This window comes from Lupinus angustifolius, chromosome LG11, assembly GCF_001865875.1.
Source record: "Lupinus angustifolius cultivar Tanjil chromosome LG11, LupAngTanjil_v1.0, whole genome shotgun sequence".
Lineage (NCBI taxonomy): Eukaryota > Viridiplantae > Streptophyta > Magnoliopsida > Fabales > Fabaceae > Lupinus > Lupinus angustifolius.
The window spans coordinates 20,890,800-20,908,961 of record NC_032019.1 but is presented as its reverse complement, the minus strand read 5'-3'; the positions used below and the strand labels follow the sequence as shown (position 1 = coordinate 20,908,961).

Below are 18,162 nucleotides of genomic sequence, written 5' to 3'. Positions count from 1 at the left end.
TCCTCTCCAAGCTTTTTCTAGTGGACTACTTCTACTAAGGTGAATGTCATCAAACATGTACAATTCTTCAATGACATTCACTCTAAAACAATGTTGCTTGTCCTTTGGATGTTGCATTGTCTCAAATACATTAATATTCACTTCGTGATCTTGTACACTCACTTTCAATTTACCATCATCCACATTAATAATCATGCGAGCAGTCTTCATAAAAGGCCTGTCCAGAATTAGAGGAACTTCAATGTTCTCTTCAATATCCATTATGACGAAATCCACAGGGAATACCAATTTATCCACCTTGACCAAAACATCTTCAACAACTCCATATGGGTACTTCATTGATCTATCAACAAGTTGCACTGTCATTCTGGTAGGCTTTATCTCTAGATCCCTAATCCTTTTTAACATGGAAATGGGCATCAGATTCATACTAGCATCCAAATCAAGCAGTGCCTTCCCTACAGAGTCAAGATCAGCAAGTTGCATTGTCATTCTGGTAGGCTTTATCTCTAGATCCCTAATCCTTTTTAACATGGAAATGGGCATCAGATTCATACTAGCATCCAAATCAAGCAGTGTCTTCCCTACAGATAACTCACCTATAATGACCGATATTGTAAAGCTGGCTGGATCTTTAGTCTTCTCAGGTAAAGACTTCTGAATAATAACACTATATCCAGCTTCCAATGTCACTATTTCTTCTGAAAACTTCATTTTCTTCGTCAACAAATCCTTAATGAACTTTGCATATGTTGGCATTTGTTCCATAACTTCCGTAAATGGAATGTTGATCTGTAGGCTCTTAAATAAATCAATGAACCTAGTGTATTGTCTTTCCTTATCTTTTTTAGAAGGTTTCCTGGGATAAGGGAGATCCTTCAGTTGAGGCAGATCACTCTTCCTCGTTTCCTTATTCTCCCTCATTGATTCCTCTTTGTTTGCAATTCTATCATCTTCTTGTACATGTTCACCCTTTTGTGCTTCTTTGATTACATTATCTCTTTGCTCAACCTCTGTTTCTTCAATGACTTCCTCCTCAACCGCCTAATTTTCACCAATACCCCTACCAATTACCTTCCCACTTATAGTAGTGATAGATTTACAGTGTTCCTTAGGGTTGGTTTGGGTATTGGCAGAAAATTGTTGACAGTCGAAATGTTGTTCTGCCATCTGCTATGCTAATTGCCCCACTTGTGTCTCCATATTTCTGATAGAAGCATCAATATTCTTCTGATTTTTGATGGAGACTTGCATGAATTTCTCCAAAGTGTCTTCCAATTTTATTTGTCTCTCATGCAATGGTGGGTTGGACCCTGTTTGTATGATGGTTGAAATGGTGGTTGCTTAGTGGATGGTCTTGCTTCTTGCCTCCAGCCATAATTTTTGTTCTGATTTCCCCTCCAACCTTGCGAGAACAAATTTTATATGAAGAATTATTGGGGAAGTTTTCCTGACGAGGTTGATTATTTACATATTGAACCTCTTCCTATGGATTGTTGTTAGGCATAGAACAGTGACCAGTTGCTAGGCATAGAATAGTGACCAGTTGCATGATCACCTCCACAAAAATCACATCTCAGCACTGGCGGGCTCAGAGTAGATTGTACAACATGGAGTTGTTGTGACAACTTTGACATTTGCTTGTTAAGGGCTTCTATCTGCTGAGTCAAAATTTTATTTTATGCTAGAATAACATCAGATGTATTCAGATCATGCACCCCTTTTATGTATTGTCTTATGATTGTGTTGTGTTTGCCTATCTGTTGAAGATATGTCAATTATGATTCTTGTAGCTTGTTTAACATCCACAACCATCATTGTTCCACCAGCTGCTGCATCTAGTATAATTTTGGTCTTAGGCTTCAACTCATTGCAGAATATATTAAGCTGATCCACATCCTCAAAACCATGATTGAGGCATTTTCTCAGTAACACCTGAAAACAATCCCAAGCTTCATAAAATGCTTCATCTACGGCTTGCTTGAAAGTGGATATTTCAAATTTGGCATGCACATAAGAAGCTGGTGGGAAAAACCTAGTCAAAAACTTTGACTCCAAGTCACTCCAACTAGTGAAGCTCTAACTTGGATGGGATTTTAGCCACTCCCTAGCTTCGCCCAACAGAGAGAATGGAAACAACATCATTTATGCAGCTTCCCTTTTAGCATCAGTATAACCCATTATTGCCACTGATTCATAAAAGTTGTCTAGATGTGCATAAGGATAATCCTTCCTAGAGAATTGGTGTGCACTAACCAGATTCAAGAATGTTGGCTTAATTTCCACTTTTATCTCCGTGTGTGGAATAAAAATGCTTGGGTAGTGCCGCAGACCTTGATACATTGCATCATCACCCAACGTCCTCCTTGGAGGATTAGGCCGCTCATTATTCCATGTAGCAACATTGACATTCTCCATTTTCTCTAACTGAGGCTCTAAATTTATTGATTGTTCAAAACTACATTGTGCTTCCTAAGTCCATTTCTCCCTCTTCTCTTTTGCTTTCTTACGATTGTTTTTGGTTGATTTCTCGATTTCTGGATTGTACTGTAGTTGTTCTTCAATAGCCTTACCTCACAAAAGCATAAATAAGCATACTACAATAAAGGTTAGCACGAGAGTTAATTATACTACAAAAATTAAAACAAATATTTACAATACTCAATAAACTTGCTATAGAACCAATATAAATCGCTCATTGCTCCCGACAGTGGCGCCAAAAACTTGCTGAATTTTTCGTACGGTAAGTGAGTTGTATCGTTCAAGTAATAACTGGTAAATACTGGGATTTCATCCTCAGAGAGCAGAGTGGATTTGTATCAATTATTTAGAAAGTAAATTGAGTATGTATTTACAAGATTTGATGTTTATGATCATTTGAGTTTTGAAAATAATTGTTAAACTGTAAAAATTAAACTATGAAATTAAATGTGTTGTGAACGAAATTCATCTTTCTCTCTCTTTGCAATCCTTAGATTCAATTCCATATAACTTGTTAAGTTATAGATTTTGATGCACATTTGTTTCGAATCATTTGTATCAATTCCTTGAGTACAAAGTCCTTAGGTAATTACTTAAATACCAATTCCTTGGATATTTAACCAATTATCTAGCATTAAGTTCAACGTAAAAGCAATTCCTACATCACTATCCATTCCTAGAATAGTGATGTAGCAAGGAAGATAATCCAGATTTGATACCAAGTTCGACTTCCCAGTTAAACTTGGATCCAAGATCATGAATTCAATAGCTAAGTAATTTCATGCAGTAAACATAAGATAAACTTCCCAAAATCAAATAACTAAAATGCATTTAAGAATTGAATTCAGGAGTACAAAAGTTAGAAGATTATATCTCAATCCCAACACTGAAGATTTAGCCAAACATCCTTCCCATTACAACATTTATCTCATGAGAATTACAAGAAATTATCGATCTAAGTCGTTCCCACGACTTCTCTCTTACTTCCTAGTGTTTCTCTCTCTAATTTTGGGCAAGAACTTGGTAGAGTCATGGTTGAACCCCCACTTTTCAGTCTGTAACCGCCTATGTATGTTCCAACTTTTGGTCTCTCGCTCAAGCTAGAGATTCTCGCTTGAGTGAGAGAGATAACCATTTTGAATAATGAACAACTCGCTTGGGCTTGATGCTTTCACTTGGGAGAGGCACTCTCACTTGGGTGAGGGCCAGGCAGGGTAGTAGGTTCTTTTCTTCTTCATCTTTCGCTTGTGCGAGAGACCCTCGCTTGAGTGAGGGACAAGTAGGGATTTGAGCATTTGTCCTTGATTTATTGCTTAAGCAACAGTCACCTTGCTTGGGCGAGGGGTGCAATGTTCAACAACCTCAAACTTCTTAATTTTCTCTTTTTTTTCCTGTTTCTTACTCTGCAATGGACATAAACACATGTAATTCCTAAACAAGACAAAATTAAGCTAAGTTGTTGGAAGTTGTAGATAATTTGCATCATGACTATATACTACGTGCCCAAAATTATATAAATTTCATTCACAAAATGACACTTAACAGCTTGTAGCAAAAGGTTTTCTACAAAGACAAAGCCTTGATTATGATGAAGTGTTTGCTCATGTTGCAAGGTTAGAAACCATAAGATTGGTGGTCTCCTTGGCAAGTTATCATAGTTGGCCCATACATCAAATGGATGTTAAATCAACCTTCCTAAATGGACCACTAGAAGAAGTTTTTGTCACTCAACCACCTGGTTTTGAGGTTGCAGGCCATGAATATCTGGTGTATAGACTACATAAAGCTCTTTGTGGCCTCAATCAGGCTCTAAGGGCCTGAAATAGAAGAATTGATGGGTTCTTATTGCAGCTTGGCCTTTCAAGTGTAGAGCTGAGTATGGAGTGTACATAAGGGGCTCAAAAATATATGAATTTCTAGTAGCGTGCCTATATGTTGATGATCTATTAGTGTCTAGTATCAATATTGGAGAAATTTGTGATTTCAAGGAAGATATGAAGACTGAATTTGAGATGATTGACTTAGGCGATCTATCCTACTTCATTGCGATACAATTCAGAAGAACCAAGGCTGAAATATTCATGCATAAGAGAAAATACACCACTGATATGTTGAAAAGATTTCAGATGGAAGACTACAATTCAGCTTCTACACCTACTGAAGTTGGCAACAAAATTGATGGACTTGAATAAGATCTGATGGTGGACAAAATATTGTATAAGCAGACGATAGGGTGCCTAAGATATGTATGCAACATAAGGCCAAATATTGCATATAGAGTAGGCTTGGTGAACAGGTATATGGAGACACCAAAAAAGTTTAACTTACATGCAATCAAGAGGCTACTGAGATATGTGAAGGGAACAATTGAGCTTGGCTTGATGCTTCTTGCCAAAGCTAGCAACCTCAACCAGAACATGCTTGGGTTTAGTGATGCTAACTGGTGTGGAGACAAGAGTGATAAAATGAGCACAACATGTTATGTGTTTATGTTTGGTGATGCTCCAATCTCTTGGTGCTCAAAGAAGCAAGATATGGTTACATTGTCTTCATGTGAAGCAAAATATATAGTTGCTTGTATGGTTGCTTGTCAAGCCCTGTGGTTAGAAATTATGTTGACAGAATTGAAGCTAAGAAAAGAAAGCTTGTTGTTGATGGTTGACAACAAGTCAGCAATAAATCATGCCAAGAATCCAATGACACATGGGAGAAGCAAGCACATTGAAACAAAATTTCACTTCCTTAGAGATCAAGTAAGTAAAGGGAAGTTGAAGTGGAAATTCTGCAGATCTAAAGTGCAAATTGTAGATATTCTAACCAAGCCATTGAAGAAGGGAAAGTTTGAAGAACTTAGACATAAGCTTGGAGTCATAAGTCTAGTCAGTTTGAATTAAAGGAGAGTGTTGAGAGAAATGTAATTCTTCCTGCTAGACTCGTTAATCGATTAATACTCGATAATCGATTAACCATACTCAATAACCGATTAAACAGACTGTTTGTATAGTTAGGATACTTTCAATTTTTAGAAGTTCAGTTAGTTGACTTATAGCTATAAATAGTGTGAATACCCATTTTTGTCCAACACTCTCCCTTAGGAGAGCTCATTCTTCACTGCATGGACGCGTGCACACTGGAGTACGGCTCCTCTACCCAGGTTTTGTTCCGGTACAAGCGCGTCTATCGTAAGTGTTCTACACACCTTCTCAGAGCGAACCACAACGTGACACGTAGGCGGTACACGCTCTGTTCGTGAACTCACCCGCACCTGATTAGCGCCTCTCCAAACTTCCTATCCTGTGCGTGTAGACACATTGCAAACACAGTGCACCTCCAAACGCAACCAACGAAGGACTGACACGTGGCACTATTCTTACAGCAAAATGTTTCAGCCACTCCTTGCATGACACGTGGACGCTCACTGTGTTCTCTATTGCATCGAATTATCACCCAAACAGGTATTAGATTCTATTATTTCTTTGTTTCTAAGACAATTTAAATTTTTTAGGAACAATAATCACCATATATAATTAGTAAAAAATTAATTTGTTGGATAGGGGTATAACAAATTTCATTTTTGTAAATAAAATTTTGTAGTTAAAATCAATAACTTCTTTATGTTTTTTTGTAGCAACTAATTAAATAATTTAATTTATGTAAAAAAAATTTAATACTCAAAAAAAGTCAGAATCTTCCCTAACAAAAAATAATTTTTAAAGAATTTAGTTTATTTAAAATACATTCATATAACATTATTATTAGTCTTTTAAAAATATTATATTTTTTGGGGAATTAATCAAATGATGAAGGCAGTTCACATTAATAACTCTTGTCCTTATATCAACCTTGAACGATAATGTTATGACGCTTCTTTTCATTCAATTAATTCCTAATTAATAATAGAAAATCAAAAAAATCTATTATAATTATTTTCAAACCTTTTTAAAATGGGATGTGGTGGAGACATTAGTTTCTACTGCTTCACCCATTTTAAAAAGTTAATTATTTTTTCAAACAAAACAATTTAAAAATCAGAACTACGTAGTCTTGATCTGCTAAAACGTTTAGGGATATGTAGGAGCAAGATTTAATCTTGTCAGACATAAAAATAAAAAATAAATATTTTTGTTCTATACAATTTAATTTTAAATAAACTAAGTGTATTTAAATCATACAAATGACAAGTGTACCGTTTAATTACATGCAGACGATGCCCTAATACTTTCTTCGATTCGTAATCGACTCCCGAACCTGAATATCAAAATCCAAAAGTCCAATGTGATTGAGCTTAAAATATTTTTCTATATTTTAGATATAAAATATAGTGGCGATTCTAACAGGTCGCGTAGCCGAAAATCGGGGCGCAAATAGCAAATGTATTTTTTCAATGTAATGTAATATCTTTTTCCTCTTCTATCAAAGTATATATACATATTTCTTTCTCCTACATCTATTCTTCATTCATTCATTCTTTCTCATAATTTGAACAAAATTGACATGTTTTTTCATAATTTGTTTTAGTATAAAAAGGAAGAAGATAATTAAAATTTATTAGAATTACATTCACGAGTAGAACAATATGATGTTAATATATTTGCTCTTTTGGTTTGTATTTATATTCTGTTGATCTATTCCTTTGTTGTTTTCTTTAACCGATAACATGAGTGAAAATATTTCTTGAACATTGCTTTTGAAACTTAGTAAGGATACCTAGATTCATGCAAGTGTGAATCAGTATCAAAGTAGTAAACAAGGTTTTAAATCTGCGCACACAATTGTTACAGACGTCAATATGTCAAGGTTTTGGGAGTCACCAAAAAGCATATTGCAACTGCAAATGCCTGCAATTGTTAGAAACGTGAAAGTTTTCGAAATTTCTAAAACCTATAGAAACAATTATTTAAAACCTTGATATGAAAACATGTTATATTATAAGATGGAATAGATGTACTATATCAAATTTAGGTGTTCAAAAAATGGAGTTGTAGTATCCCATTTTATGTTTGTTGTTTTATTCAGTTCTCTATTTAGGATGGAGACAGTGCTACAGCAGTCATGTTATAAAACACCTTTATTTTATTTACTTGTCTTATTTTACATAGCAGCAAAGAACTTTGGAGTCACTGGGTTTATTAATCCAAAAGATCATGAGAAATCAGTAAAGTCACAGTTAATCTTACAGATGGTGAAGTTGATTATAGTTTTGAATGTATTGGAAATGTGTCAGTCATGAGGGCTGCTTTGTAATGCTGCTATAAGATATGTGCTGCTGCTACCTCATTTTTGGCTCAATTTTTCAAACATTTATTGCACTATGTTTTCTGTAAACTTGAAAACATGTTTTTCATGTTTAAAATTTCCAGGGCTGGGGGGAATTAGTTATTGTAGGTGTTGCAGCATCAGGGCAGGAAATATCAACTCGACCAGTCCAGTTCGTGACTGGGCGTGTCTGGAAAGGAACAGCTTTTGGTGCCTTCAAGAGCCGGTCACAAGTGCCTTGGCTTGTAAACAAGTACTTGAAGAAGGTAAAGGTTCTTCACTAATGTTCTATGCACTTGTGGTTAGACTTAGATATTGTTGGAAAGACATGAATCATTAGTGGGGGTCTATGAAGTATGAGAAAAATATTAAGAGTATGAGTGAGTATCCGGAAAGTATCGGATTTATAAATTATTTATTTTTCAAAAATATAATTTAGATATGCTATAGATACATATAGATGACATATCATGTAGTATCAGACACTAATACATGTCAGACACAGACACGTGAATGTTATTTAAGTGTGGGTGCTTAAGCAACTAAACTGAAATCAATGAATGAGTCAAGGTAACATAAACTTATAATGTGTAGTACATAACATAACATAATATGAATAAATCAGGCTACTGCTGAAGAATCTGTCCCTGTTGCTCCAAATGCATATTTCTTTGCAAGCTCAATCTCTTCATTATAAACATATGCCAATCCACCATGGCTAGTTACATCAAGTCCATTCATTTCCTCTTCATTTGAGATCCTCAGCAACTTCAACTTATGCAACAAAAAGAACACAGTTCCCATGGTCACACTCACCCAAACTAAGATCACCAAAATCTGAATAAGATGTGCAGCCAAAAGCTTTCCACCCCCTCCCATAAACAAACCATAAGGCCTATCAGGGAACCCTGGATAGACCTCATTCACATACTGCTTAGTAGCAAACAATGCAGTGAAAATTATTCCCCAAGTTCCACAACCACCATGAAGTTGTGCAGCCTCTAATGGATCATCATACTTGAACTTTTCAGCTAGCATGTTAGCACCAATTAGAACCCAAGCAGCCACAAACCCACAAATAATTGCAGCCCATGGTTCCACCACAGAACACCCTGCAGTTATAGCAGCAAACCCACCAAGTAAACCATTGCAAACATCCGTTACATTCCAATGCCCAGTTTGTAGTCTTTTCCCAAACAATGTGGTTAGTGCTGCTGAACATCCAGCTAGCGTTGTTGTCACTGCAGTCCTCCCAACGGCACTCCATTGCCCGTAGTAATCTCCACTTTTGCCGTAAATTTTCGAAATGTTAAGAAATGAACCCGGGTTAAATCCATACCAACCAAACCACAACAAGAATGTTCCTAAAACAACCAAAGTGCCACTATGTCCTCGCAGCGGGACCGGTCTTCCTTCATGATCAAACCTACCCATACGCGGGCCTTCCATTATAGCACCCCAGAAACCAGCAACAGCACCAACCAGATGAACCACACCCGAGCCAGCGAAATCTATGACACCAGTTCCAAACAACAGATTTTCAGACCTTGCAGGGCTACCCCACCCATCAGGTGACCAGAACCAATGAGACACAATTGGATAAACCAAGCCGGTTAAGAATGAAGAGTAAATCAAATAAGACACAAATTGTGTTCTTTCAGCGATGGAACCGCTCGTGATCCCAGCAGCCGCGATTGCGAAAGCCCATTGGTAAAGAAAGTAACCATAATCAAAAGAAATTGAAGGAAACTTCTCTAGCCCAAAGAAGTGTTTTCCAATGAAAACATTGGATGGAGTGCCGAAAGCAAATGCGAAACCGAAGAGGTAATAGAAGATGCCACCTGTTGCAGCATCAAGAACATTTGTTAGCATGATGTTCATGGTATTCTTGGCACGCACGGAACCTGCACATAACATTGCAAAACCAAGTTGCATGGCGAAAACAAGGTATGCTGAAAAGAGAAGATATGTGTTGTCCAATGCATAGGTTGTATCAGTGAACTTGTTTGAAATGGCATCAAATCTTTGACAAATGTATTCAGCTGCAGCAATGGGAGTGGAACCATTGGCACTGTGGAGAAGAGAGTTGAGTTCTGTGATGGAACACGTTAGTGCTGCTGCCATGGTGATTTAGAGAATAAGATTAATGAATCGAATCTCGGAATGAAAGATGTTGAATATTCGATATTGTTAGAACTTAAATAGATGGGTTTCAGAAAATCATTAGATGTATTTGAATGGTCAAAATATTTTAAATAGAATTTAAAATTTATATTTTTTACACTGTCAGCACATCAGTGCATATCAGTTAACATATAAATGATGAGATTTTTGTTGACAGTGTAAAAATCACTTATACTGTCAGTATATACATATTAAATCCTATAAAGATAAATGAATGTATATGATTTATTTTGATGATGATGTAATTGTTAATTAATTTTTAATGCCAACCATATATGTATGGTTGTATGATTCCAATATATTATTCTCGTAATTTTAAATATCAGAATGGTTGTCATTTGTCACACAATTTATTAAGATGTATCTATTTTCATGGATCCATTATTAAGATTCTATTTATTCCATTAAAAAAAGATTCTATCGGGTTTTACTAAAAAATGATAAGAGATACTATGGGTTTTACTAAAAAAAATATATCTTATTTATATTAACATTTTAAAAAACAACAAGATATTATTTATTATTATTACTAACCTTATTTGCTTATATATTGCCATTTTTATCGGTAAAAATGATTTTACTTCCAACAACCTGCTTTTATTTTTTAAAGAGAAGAACAATTTGCATAAATAAGAGAAGAAGTGGGGAATTAAAAACAGGAAAAGAGTCCATTTTTTTTTTGGACAAAACTTTGATATACAAAATTTTTGTTCAAATTAACATCTATGTTGTTTAAATTATTTTAATTATATTTCAATAAGGTGATGACCTTGTGGTATAAGATCATAATAGATTTTTAAATAGGCATCAAAACATTCAATTATTATGAATGATATTTATTATGAATGACATTGAGACATCCCTAAAATGATAAAAGATATTATTAGTTTTACCAAAATATTTATCTTAATTATATTAACAATTTTAAAAACAACAACATATTAATTATTATTACTACTAACCTTATTTGCTTATATATTATCATTTTTATTCCAGTATTAATCTAATGGTGTAAGGTTCCACTAGATCTACAGAATTAATAAAAAGTCAATAGTTCAATTCCTGAGAACAATACTTATTGGGAGGGATAATCATACACTCTGAAATAGATTACTTCCTGAACCAAAATGATGAGAATATACTCTTAGTAATACCAAAAATAATATTGTCAGATAAAAAAAGGAAGAAAAGAAAGAAGGCTAGAACAATGCTGTCGGGTTGTTATGAACAACTAAAAATGACTCAAAGACATAATATTGTGTTTAATATTTTGGGAAAGAGTTTTGTTATGTATAATAATATTATGGGTTTAGAGTCTATAATATACCATATTTATGAAAATATTGTGTCACATTAACAAAGTTATATTATTTCTTCTATATTACTATTGTCATTTGTAAATATATTTGTTTATAAAATAAAGTGTAGTTTATATGTACTTAAAGACATGAACTAAATATACTTTATTCTATTTCCAACACTTAAATTATTTGTTGCTAATATATAACGCTAGAACCAAGAAATTATTTAAACTTACATGAATCATCATTTTACTATCATAATAAATATTTTTTTTTTTTGGAGAATTTAAAGATGGAATAGGCATATGGAGATCAAATAAAAACTTAGAATTTTATATTAATATAAATAGAGTGTGTTCACTTACTCCAAGAGTAAATTTTTTAAATTTACTTCCTATCGTGGCCATCAATTCTATGGAAATTCAATGGTTCAGATCTACTCATTAACTCAAACCATTGAATTTCCCTAAAATTAATAATTAGGATGGGGAGTAAGTTCAAAAAACTTACTCTTGGAGTAAGTGAATCTCCACTAATATAAATAGGTAAGAATGATACATTTTTATATTAAAATGTTATCACTAAAAAAAATAACAAATTTGAGTTTGTTATTACTCAAATATTCATGTTATTACGAAAAGTCGTTGGTCCAGTGGTGTAAGACATCACTAGATCTCCAAGGTTAAAGATTTGATTCATGGAAACGACACTTGTTAACAAGGACAACTACAAACCTCAAAAGAGATTAATTCTTTACCAAAAAAAGTGAGAACATATCTTTGATGATACCAAAAAAATATATTCATGTTATTATTTCAATTTTCCCTGCTTTTTCTGTTGAAATATGTAATCAAGTTTATACATGGAAACGATAAATGAAGAGAAAATTTATTTGATCCAAAGAAAGTTATATTTTAGTTCCTTTATTTTGTGAGAAATAACCATTACAATAATTAACAACCAAATGTGTCAACAGTATTGTGCATTCCCTGAATAATGAATGTCATGCATTATAAAGGGAAGCAAAAACATAATAAATTGTAAAAAAAAACTCATTTTATTTCATTACAAAATACACCGATGATTATAAAGATGTTATTTAAACATACAAAAGAGAATAAGAGTTATAATCAAATTCTATTAGCAAATTTATAAATAGTCAACTTATCATAGCCAATATATAATTAATTATTTAATTAAGAGCAAGTTACATCGGTGCCTCTTAAAATTTAGCTTAATTATTCTTATCACTCATTTTTGTTTCAAAGATTATAATCACCTCCCCTATAAGATATTCAATAATGTAATGTACATATATAAAATTTAGGATAATTTATGTAGTTGCAAAAAACAAAAGTAGTTTGTGTAGATGTAAAAAAAGATGAGTGATTCATATAATTTCAAGGGATATTAGTGCAATTTATTCTGGTAGATAGTTGTCTATTAACTGATTTTTAATCATAAAAATGTATAGTTGTGTATAATCCAAACTTAATTGTATAGAGTCAACCAAATGTGTGTATATATAAATGTTTTGAGCCAAATTTTGAAGGAAAAAATGTAGCAACTCGATGTTCAAACTAGCTAATTAGCATCTAATTTTTATCTCATTGGGATATTTCCATCTGCAATCATATAAAAATTCAAAAAGTAGATATAAAAATTGTATAATATAATAAGGAGTGTCTGAAATTGTCTAATACAAATACATATTTGATACAGACATGTCGACTATTAGTTACCGGAGAAAAAAAACAAGGGGCATTCAAGTAAGGTTCCTTGTATCTGAAATTGTCAATGTCAGATTAAGGCAGACATGAAAATATTTGAGTCATAGCAATTGGAACTTGCATGTAACTCATGTCTAAAAGTACAGAAGTAAATGCTAACTGCAGATGAATACATGAGCAATTTCAAGACTTGCATGTTAGCATAAAACAAAACATGCATGTTTGGTTCTGACTAAAGACATTAGCTACCTTCAAAACATGTCAGTTGCTGACTTTATATACTCGGTGGGGCCCATTTTCCAGCTTTAAATTTTCCATAAAAGCTAGATTGCTTTGAAACAACATAGAAGACTGAAAATACAACAGAATCAGATGAAACTGTAAACACAATCAGTTATGAAAAAGCAATGATATTTAATGAACAATATGTCACCTGGGATCCAAGGAATGATGAAATTAGGCCCTCTTAGAACATCATGGAGTGTTTTCCTTTCATTTACTTTGATCCATTTAGGGGAGCCTGATGAACATATCAAATCATATAACTGCTCACAAGATAGGGAGAGACCAAAGCCAAATTACCATAAAAAACCAATAAAACATATGAAAAGATGACCAATGAATGAATCTTAACATGTGAAATTGTGCTGGTTTAAGCTTAATTGTAAGAAATAGCACAAAACCTGCAAACAAATTCAAGTCCAAAGGGTGTACCAACAGGTAGGAGGATGGCACATCCAGGCATAAACCATTATAACATTATAATGCTCTTTCATAAATAAGTTCATTTTCAAAACAATGATCTTTAAAATTTTCTTAATTGTTTCGTCTATGGTTTTTCATGCCCTCCCTCTTTTTTCTAAAAATTAGACTAAATTTCATTTGATCTACTCTCCTTATTGGGGCTTCTAATGGCCTCCTCCACGCATGTCCAAACCACCTAAAGCACAATTCTATTATCTTTTCTACAATAGGAGCTACTCCATCTTTCTCCCAAATGCATGTATTTCTAATCCTATTTTGTCTAGTATGTCTACTCAACAATGACAACATTCTCATCTCTCAAACATAGAGTTTATTCTCTTGCTAACATTTTACCGTCCAACCTTCGGTCTCATAACATAGTGGATCTTATATTTGTTGGTAAAACTTTCCCTTAAACTTGAGTGACATATTTTTGTCACTATGACACATGATGCACTCCGCCACTTCATCCACCTGCATGAATCCTATAGTTTATATCTCTGTCAATTTCCCCATCATGTTGTATAATTGACCCAAGAATCTATATGAAAATCAAGTGTTATGAAAATCAAATGTTTCTAAAGCTTGTCTTTGCCTTTCTAATTTCCTAGTTAATTCCTCTCTTGAGTCTTCAACTAGGATAATTTCATTTGCAAAAAACACGTATTGTGGCACCGATTCTTAGATATGCTTAGTAACTAGTAAACACATTCAAGATCAATGTAAATAAGTAGGGGATTAACATTGACCTATGGTCATAGGAAAATATTTTGAGACCTCATCTTGTATTCTCAAACTGGTCTTGACCCTAATTGCTCGAATGTAGGCAATTTGAATGTCATTCTTCTTTAGAACTTTCCACAATACCTCTCTAGGAACCTTATCACATATTTTCTCTAAATCAATGAAAATCATGTACAAGTGCCTTACAGTTAGTTTGGGAGTCGGATTTTGGAGGGGAAAGAAGAGAAAAGGAAGGCTTGGGAGTCATCTCACAAGTGTATTTCATGGTTCCCAAGCCTTCCATTTCCCTTTCTTTCCCTCCAAAATCCAACCTCCACTTAATTATCCTTTCTCATAGTTTTTCATAGAATGGCTCAAGAGCTTAATCCTCCTATAGTTTGTACAAATTTGAATATCACACTTGTTCTTATAAACAGGATTAAAATATTTCTTCTCCACTCGTCTAGCATCTTATTAGACCTTATGTTTTCAAAGCTTCTTTTATATCCAACTCCCGTGTTCTTCAACAAAAGGTATAATTTTGACCCTTATCTTTCGTGTCTAGTTTATTAGAAAGAAAAAAAACATGTGCATCATGAAAAACTTTTGAAAATTCATTTGGTCTAAGTCTCTTATGTTTCTTTCCCTACCCTTTATAACCCTATAAACACTTCTTTCTCCCTTTGTTATCAATGGCACACTATAGCGGTGTTGCAGAGGTTGCCGGCCCCTCCCCACGATAAAATAGTGGATAGCAGTGCGACTTACCGTTGCGGCTGCCATCGCGTTCTGCAGTACCTCCATTTCACAGGCTAGAATGCGCAAGAGGTTGAAGATGAGTGAAATGCTGAAACCCTAATTTTTTAAATGGAAAAAGTCATTTTTACCCTTACTTTTTTTATTGTTAGTCTTTTGGGTTTTCTGATTTAAAAAAAACTCTTCCACTTCTCTCTCGTTTAATTTCTTTCTCTTTCTTCTTATTTAATTTAATTTTCCTCTATTTTCTCCCCCCCCCCATTAAAACTAAAATTCTTCATTTTTTTCTCTCACTTAAATATGTTTTATCTCTTCCTCTCCTACGTTGAACACATTCTATTCTTATACTTCTTCACTAAAACATAAAACTCTTTCATTTTTTCATCTCCTACGTTCTGAATTCACTTTATTTTTCTACATCTTCCCTAAAACATAAAACTCTTGGTGATAGTGATGACTATTGAAGAGAGTCTAAATTTATTTTGCTAAAGCCTTAGAAGCTTAATCTTTATGTTTTGAGGCCTTAAAGTTAGAGCTTGAATTATAATACACTTATATTAAAGCCTTAAAGGCTTAGACTTATTCTGGTTATATGTTATGAATGTTTATTTAAGTTACATCTTTAATTTCATGTATGTTAGTATTTTTGTGTATTTATATGTATAGCCTATAAAATAAATACTTTGATATATTTTTTTAGTTGTAGCGGCTATCCCGCTACCGCTATCCTGCTATAGTGTTTTTAGGGTCATCCGCTACATTCCGCTATCTTGCTATAATGTTTTTAGGGTCATCCGCTACATTCCGCTATCCGCAATTGACTACCTAGCTTTTTCCTCCCTTGGTACCTAGAGATTTGTATAACTCATTATACACTCTATCTTTCGCTTCGCTCACCACTTTTCCTTATTTTCAATATTTTTACACAATGGTTATGCTTTATAACATTCCCTATTCACCTTAACTTTGTCTTTGACACTTTTGTCCCACCACCATGATTCTTTGCGCTTTGGTTCAAAGCCTCTATATTCACTTAGCATCTACTTTGCTATTTTCCAAATTTCTTTGGCCATCTCCTCCCACATAATGTTAATGTTAGTGTTGCCCTGTAACTCCCAAAACACTTCCTTCAAAACCCTTTAATTGAAGTTTCTTCATTCCTCTCCCTTCAATTTCCACTAAATGATTCTTGGGACTCTATCTTGGCCTTTTTCTCCATTCTACTCTTAGCCTTCCTTTGGTTCTAAAAAAAAGAAAGGAAAGATGATGAAGAGAGAGAGTTAGTATAGAAAGGGTTTTCACCCCTTTGGTTGAGAAGAGAAAGGAGGTGGAGAGAATAAAAATGTTGTGGGACCCACAAAAATCTCTTCTCACCAAATTTGAGGAGAAAGGTGAGGGAATAAGGTTGGAGTGTGTGAAATGTCAATTTAGCCATTTGAAATCATTCATTTTTAGCAAATATTATTTTTTATTGTAAGGGTATTTTTGTCTTTTAAAACATATATCATTTCTTTCATCTCACTTTTTGTTCAACCAAATAGAAGAGAGAAAGAAGAAAGTATCAATTTCTATTCTCTTTCTCTTTACTTTCTCTCTACTTTCTCTCCTACCAAACAATATAAAAATTCATCCACTTTCTCACTTCTTTCTTTCTCTTTATTATCTCTCTCACCTATTTCTTTCTTCTTACTTTCTTTCCTCAACCAAACAAAGCATTAACTTTTACATTCATAATCAAACTTATGTTGGAATGTCAAGCTCTTTCTGAGTATGACTTTGCGGTCCAAGCAAAACAAGGAATATGATAAGCAAAGTGATTGGAATAATATTAAACTTTCAAATCTGAATCCGTGCAAATATCATGTCACTGTTCAAATTGTTAGTAAAATGAAAGTGACAAGGTATTAATTTAATAGAGATAAACCTATGAATGAATTCACAAGGCCTCATCAAGGAAAACATGCAGGCATTATCTGGACTGACATATTTCGATAGACTTCTCCCACTGGTTCTGAAGCATAAGACAAACAAATATTTCCAACACTTTTTTTCTCTCTTTCTAGGAAGATTGAAATTTAAGACTCCAGAAGCTGGTGAATAAGTACAGCGGTCCGAGAGGATCCAAATCCATTGCAAGGAAAATGATTCTTATGTAATATGTAAACAAACCCATGAATATTTATGAATTCATGAACAAGAATTGAAATTAATTCATAACTAATGTGATTTTCTTTAAGGGCGGTACAGGCATCATTTCATTATATGTATGACTTGATATATGAACCACATCACTTCTCAAGCAAACTGTCATTATGTTAGGAGTCCCACATTGAATAGCATAGCAAATTCAATGTGGTACTTAAGCCATGAGGCTCTCCCACATAATAAACTAGTCTTTTGGGTTGAAGAAATACTTTCTTCATGTGCTTAAGTCCTAACAATTGGTGTTTTTCATTGAAAGTTATGGCAGAGAAATAGGTACCTACAGGCTACATTAAGGCATATTACCAAATACTGATATGAGTGAAGCCACCAAAAGAGAAATGGCTGCCATAATTCAGTGTTGATAGAGTGAAAACCGACATGGACGTCAATCCTTAAAGAAGACGGAAATTTTAGGAGTCTCACATTGAGTGTCATAGCAAACTCAATGTGGTACTTAAGTTATGAGTTTCTCTCACCTAATAGAATAGTCTCCTAGGTTGGGCTCTCCTCATGTACTTAAAGTCTTAACACATTAATAAAAGAAAACTTATTACTTAACATCAATATGATATGGGATATCAGTTAAGAGTTATCTGTATCCGTCCTTGTATATAAGTTCTGCCCAAGTTAGCTTGACTACAAGAACTGAATATTGGCAGAAAAAGGAGTTCATGGGTGACATTAAGGAGGCCTCTGCCAACCTCTACAACCCAGATAACTAAGAACAATGGGGACATTTATTCCAAAGAAGTCCACTACAAAGGCGGTTTCAACTAAAAAAT

At 34.0% G+C, this 18,162-nt stretch overlaps 2 protein-coding genes across 2 annotated transcripts in view; both read right to left on the bottom strand.

Moving 5' to 3' along the window:
- Nucleotides 8,359–9,861, bottom strand: LOC109359828 (ammonium transporter 1 member 4-like). Its single transcript, XM_019604524.1, has one exon. It carries the CDS (start codon nucleotides 9,859–9,861, stop codon nucleotides 8,359–8,361), a length of 1,503 nt encoding a protein of 500 aa, XP_019460069.1.
- Nucleotides 12,817–18,162, bottom strand: part of LOC109359046 (tetratricopeptide repeat protein 4 homolog) — an 8,139-nt gene continuing 2,793 nt past the window's right edge. The window contains exons 7-8 of the mRNA XM_019603552.1: nucleotides 13,386–13,472; nucleotides 12,817–13,303 (exon numbers count right to left, since the gene is read on the bottom strand). Coding sequence (XP_019459097.1) covers nucleotides 13,227–13,303; nucleotides 13,386–13,472 — 164 coding nt within the window. The 3' untranslated portion in view covers nucleotides 12,817–13,226. The remainder of the gene's footprint in view (nucleotides 13,304–13,385; nucleotides 13,473–18,162) is intronic.

Bases quoted from the DNA above. Each gene is read 5' to 3' on its own strand.
- LOC109359828 (XM_019604524.1), bottom strand. From the start codon at position 9,861: ATGGCAGCAGCACTAACGTGTTCCATCACAGAACTCAACTCTCTTCTC.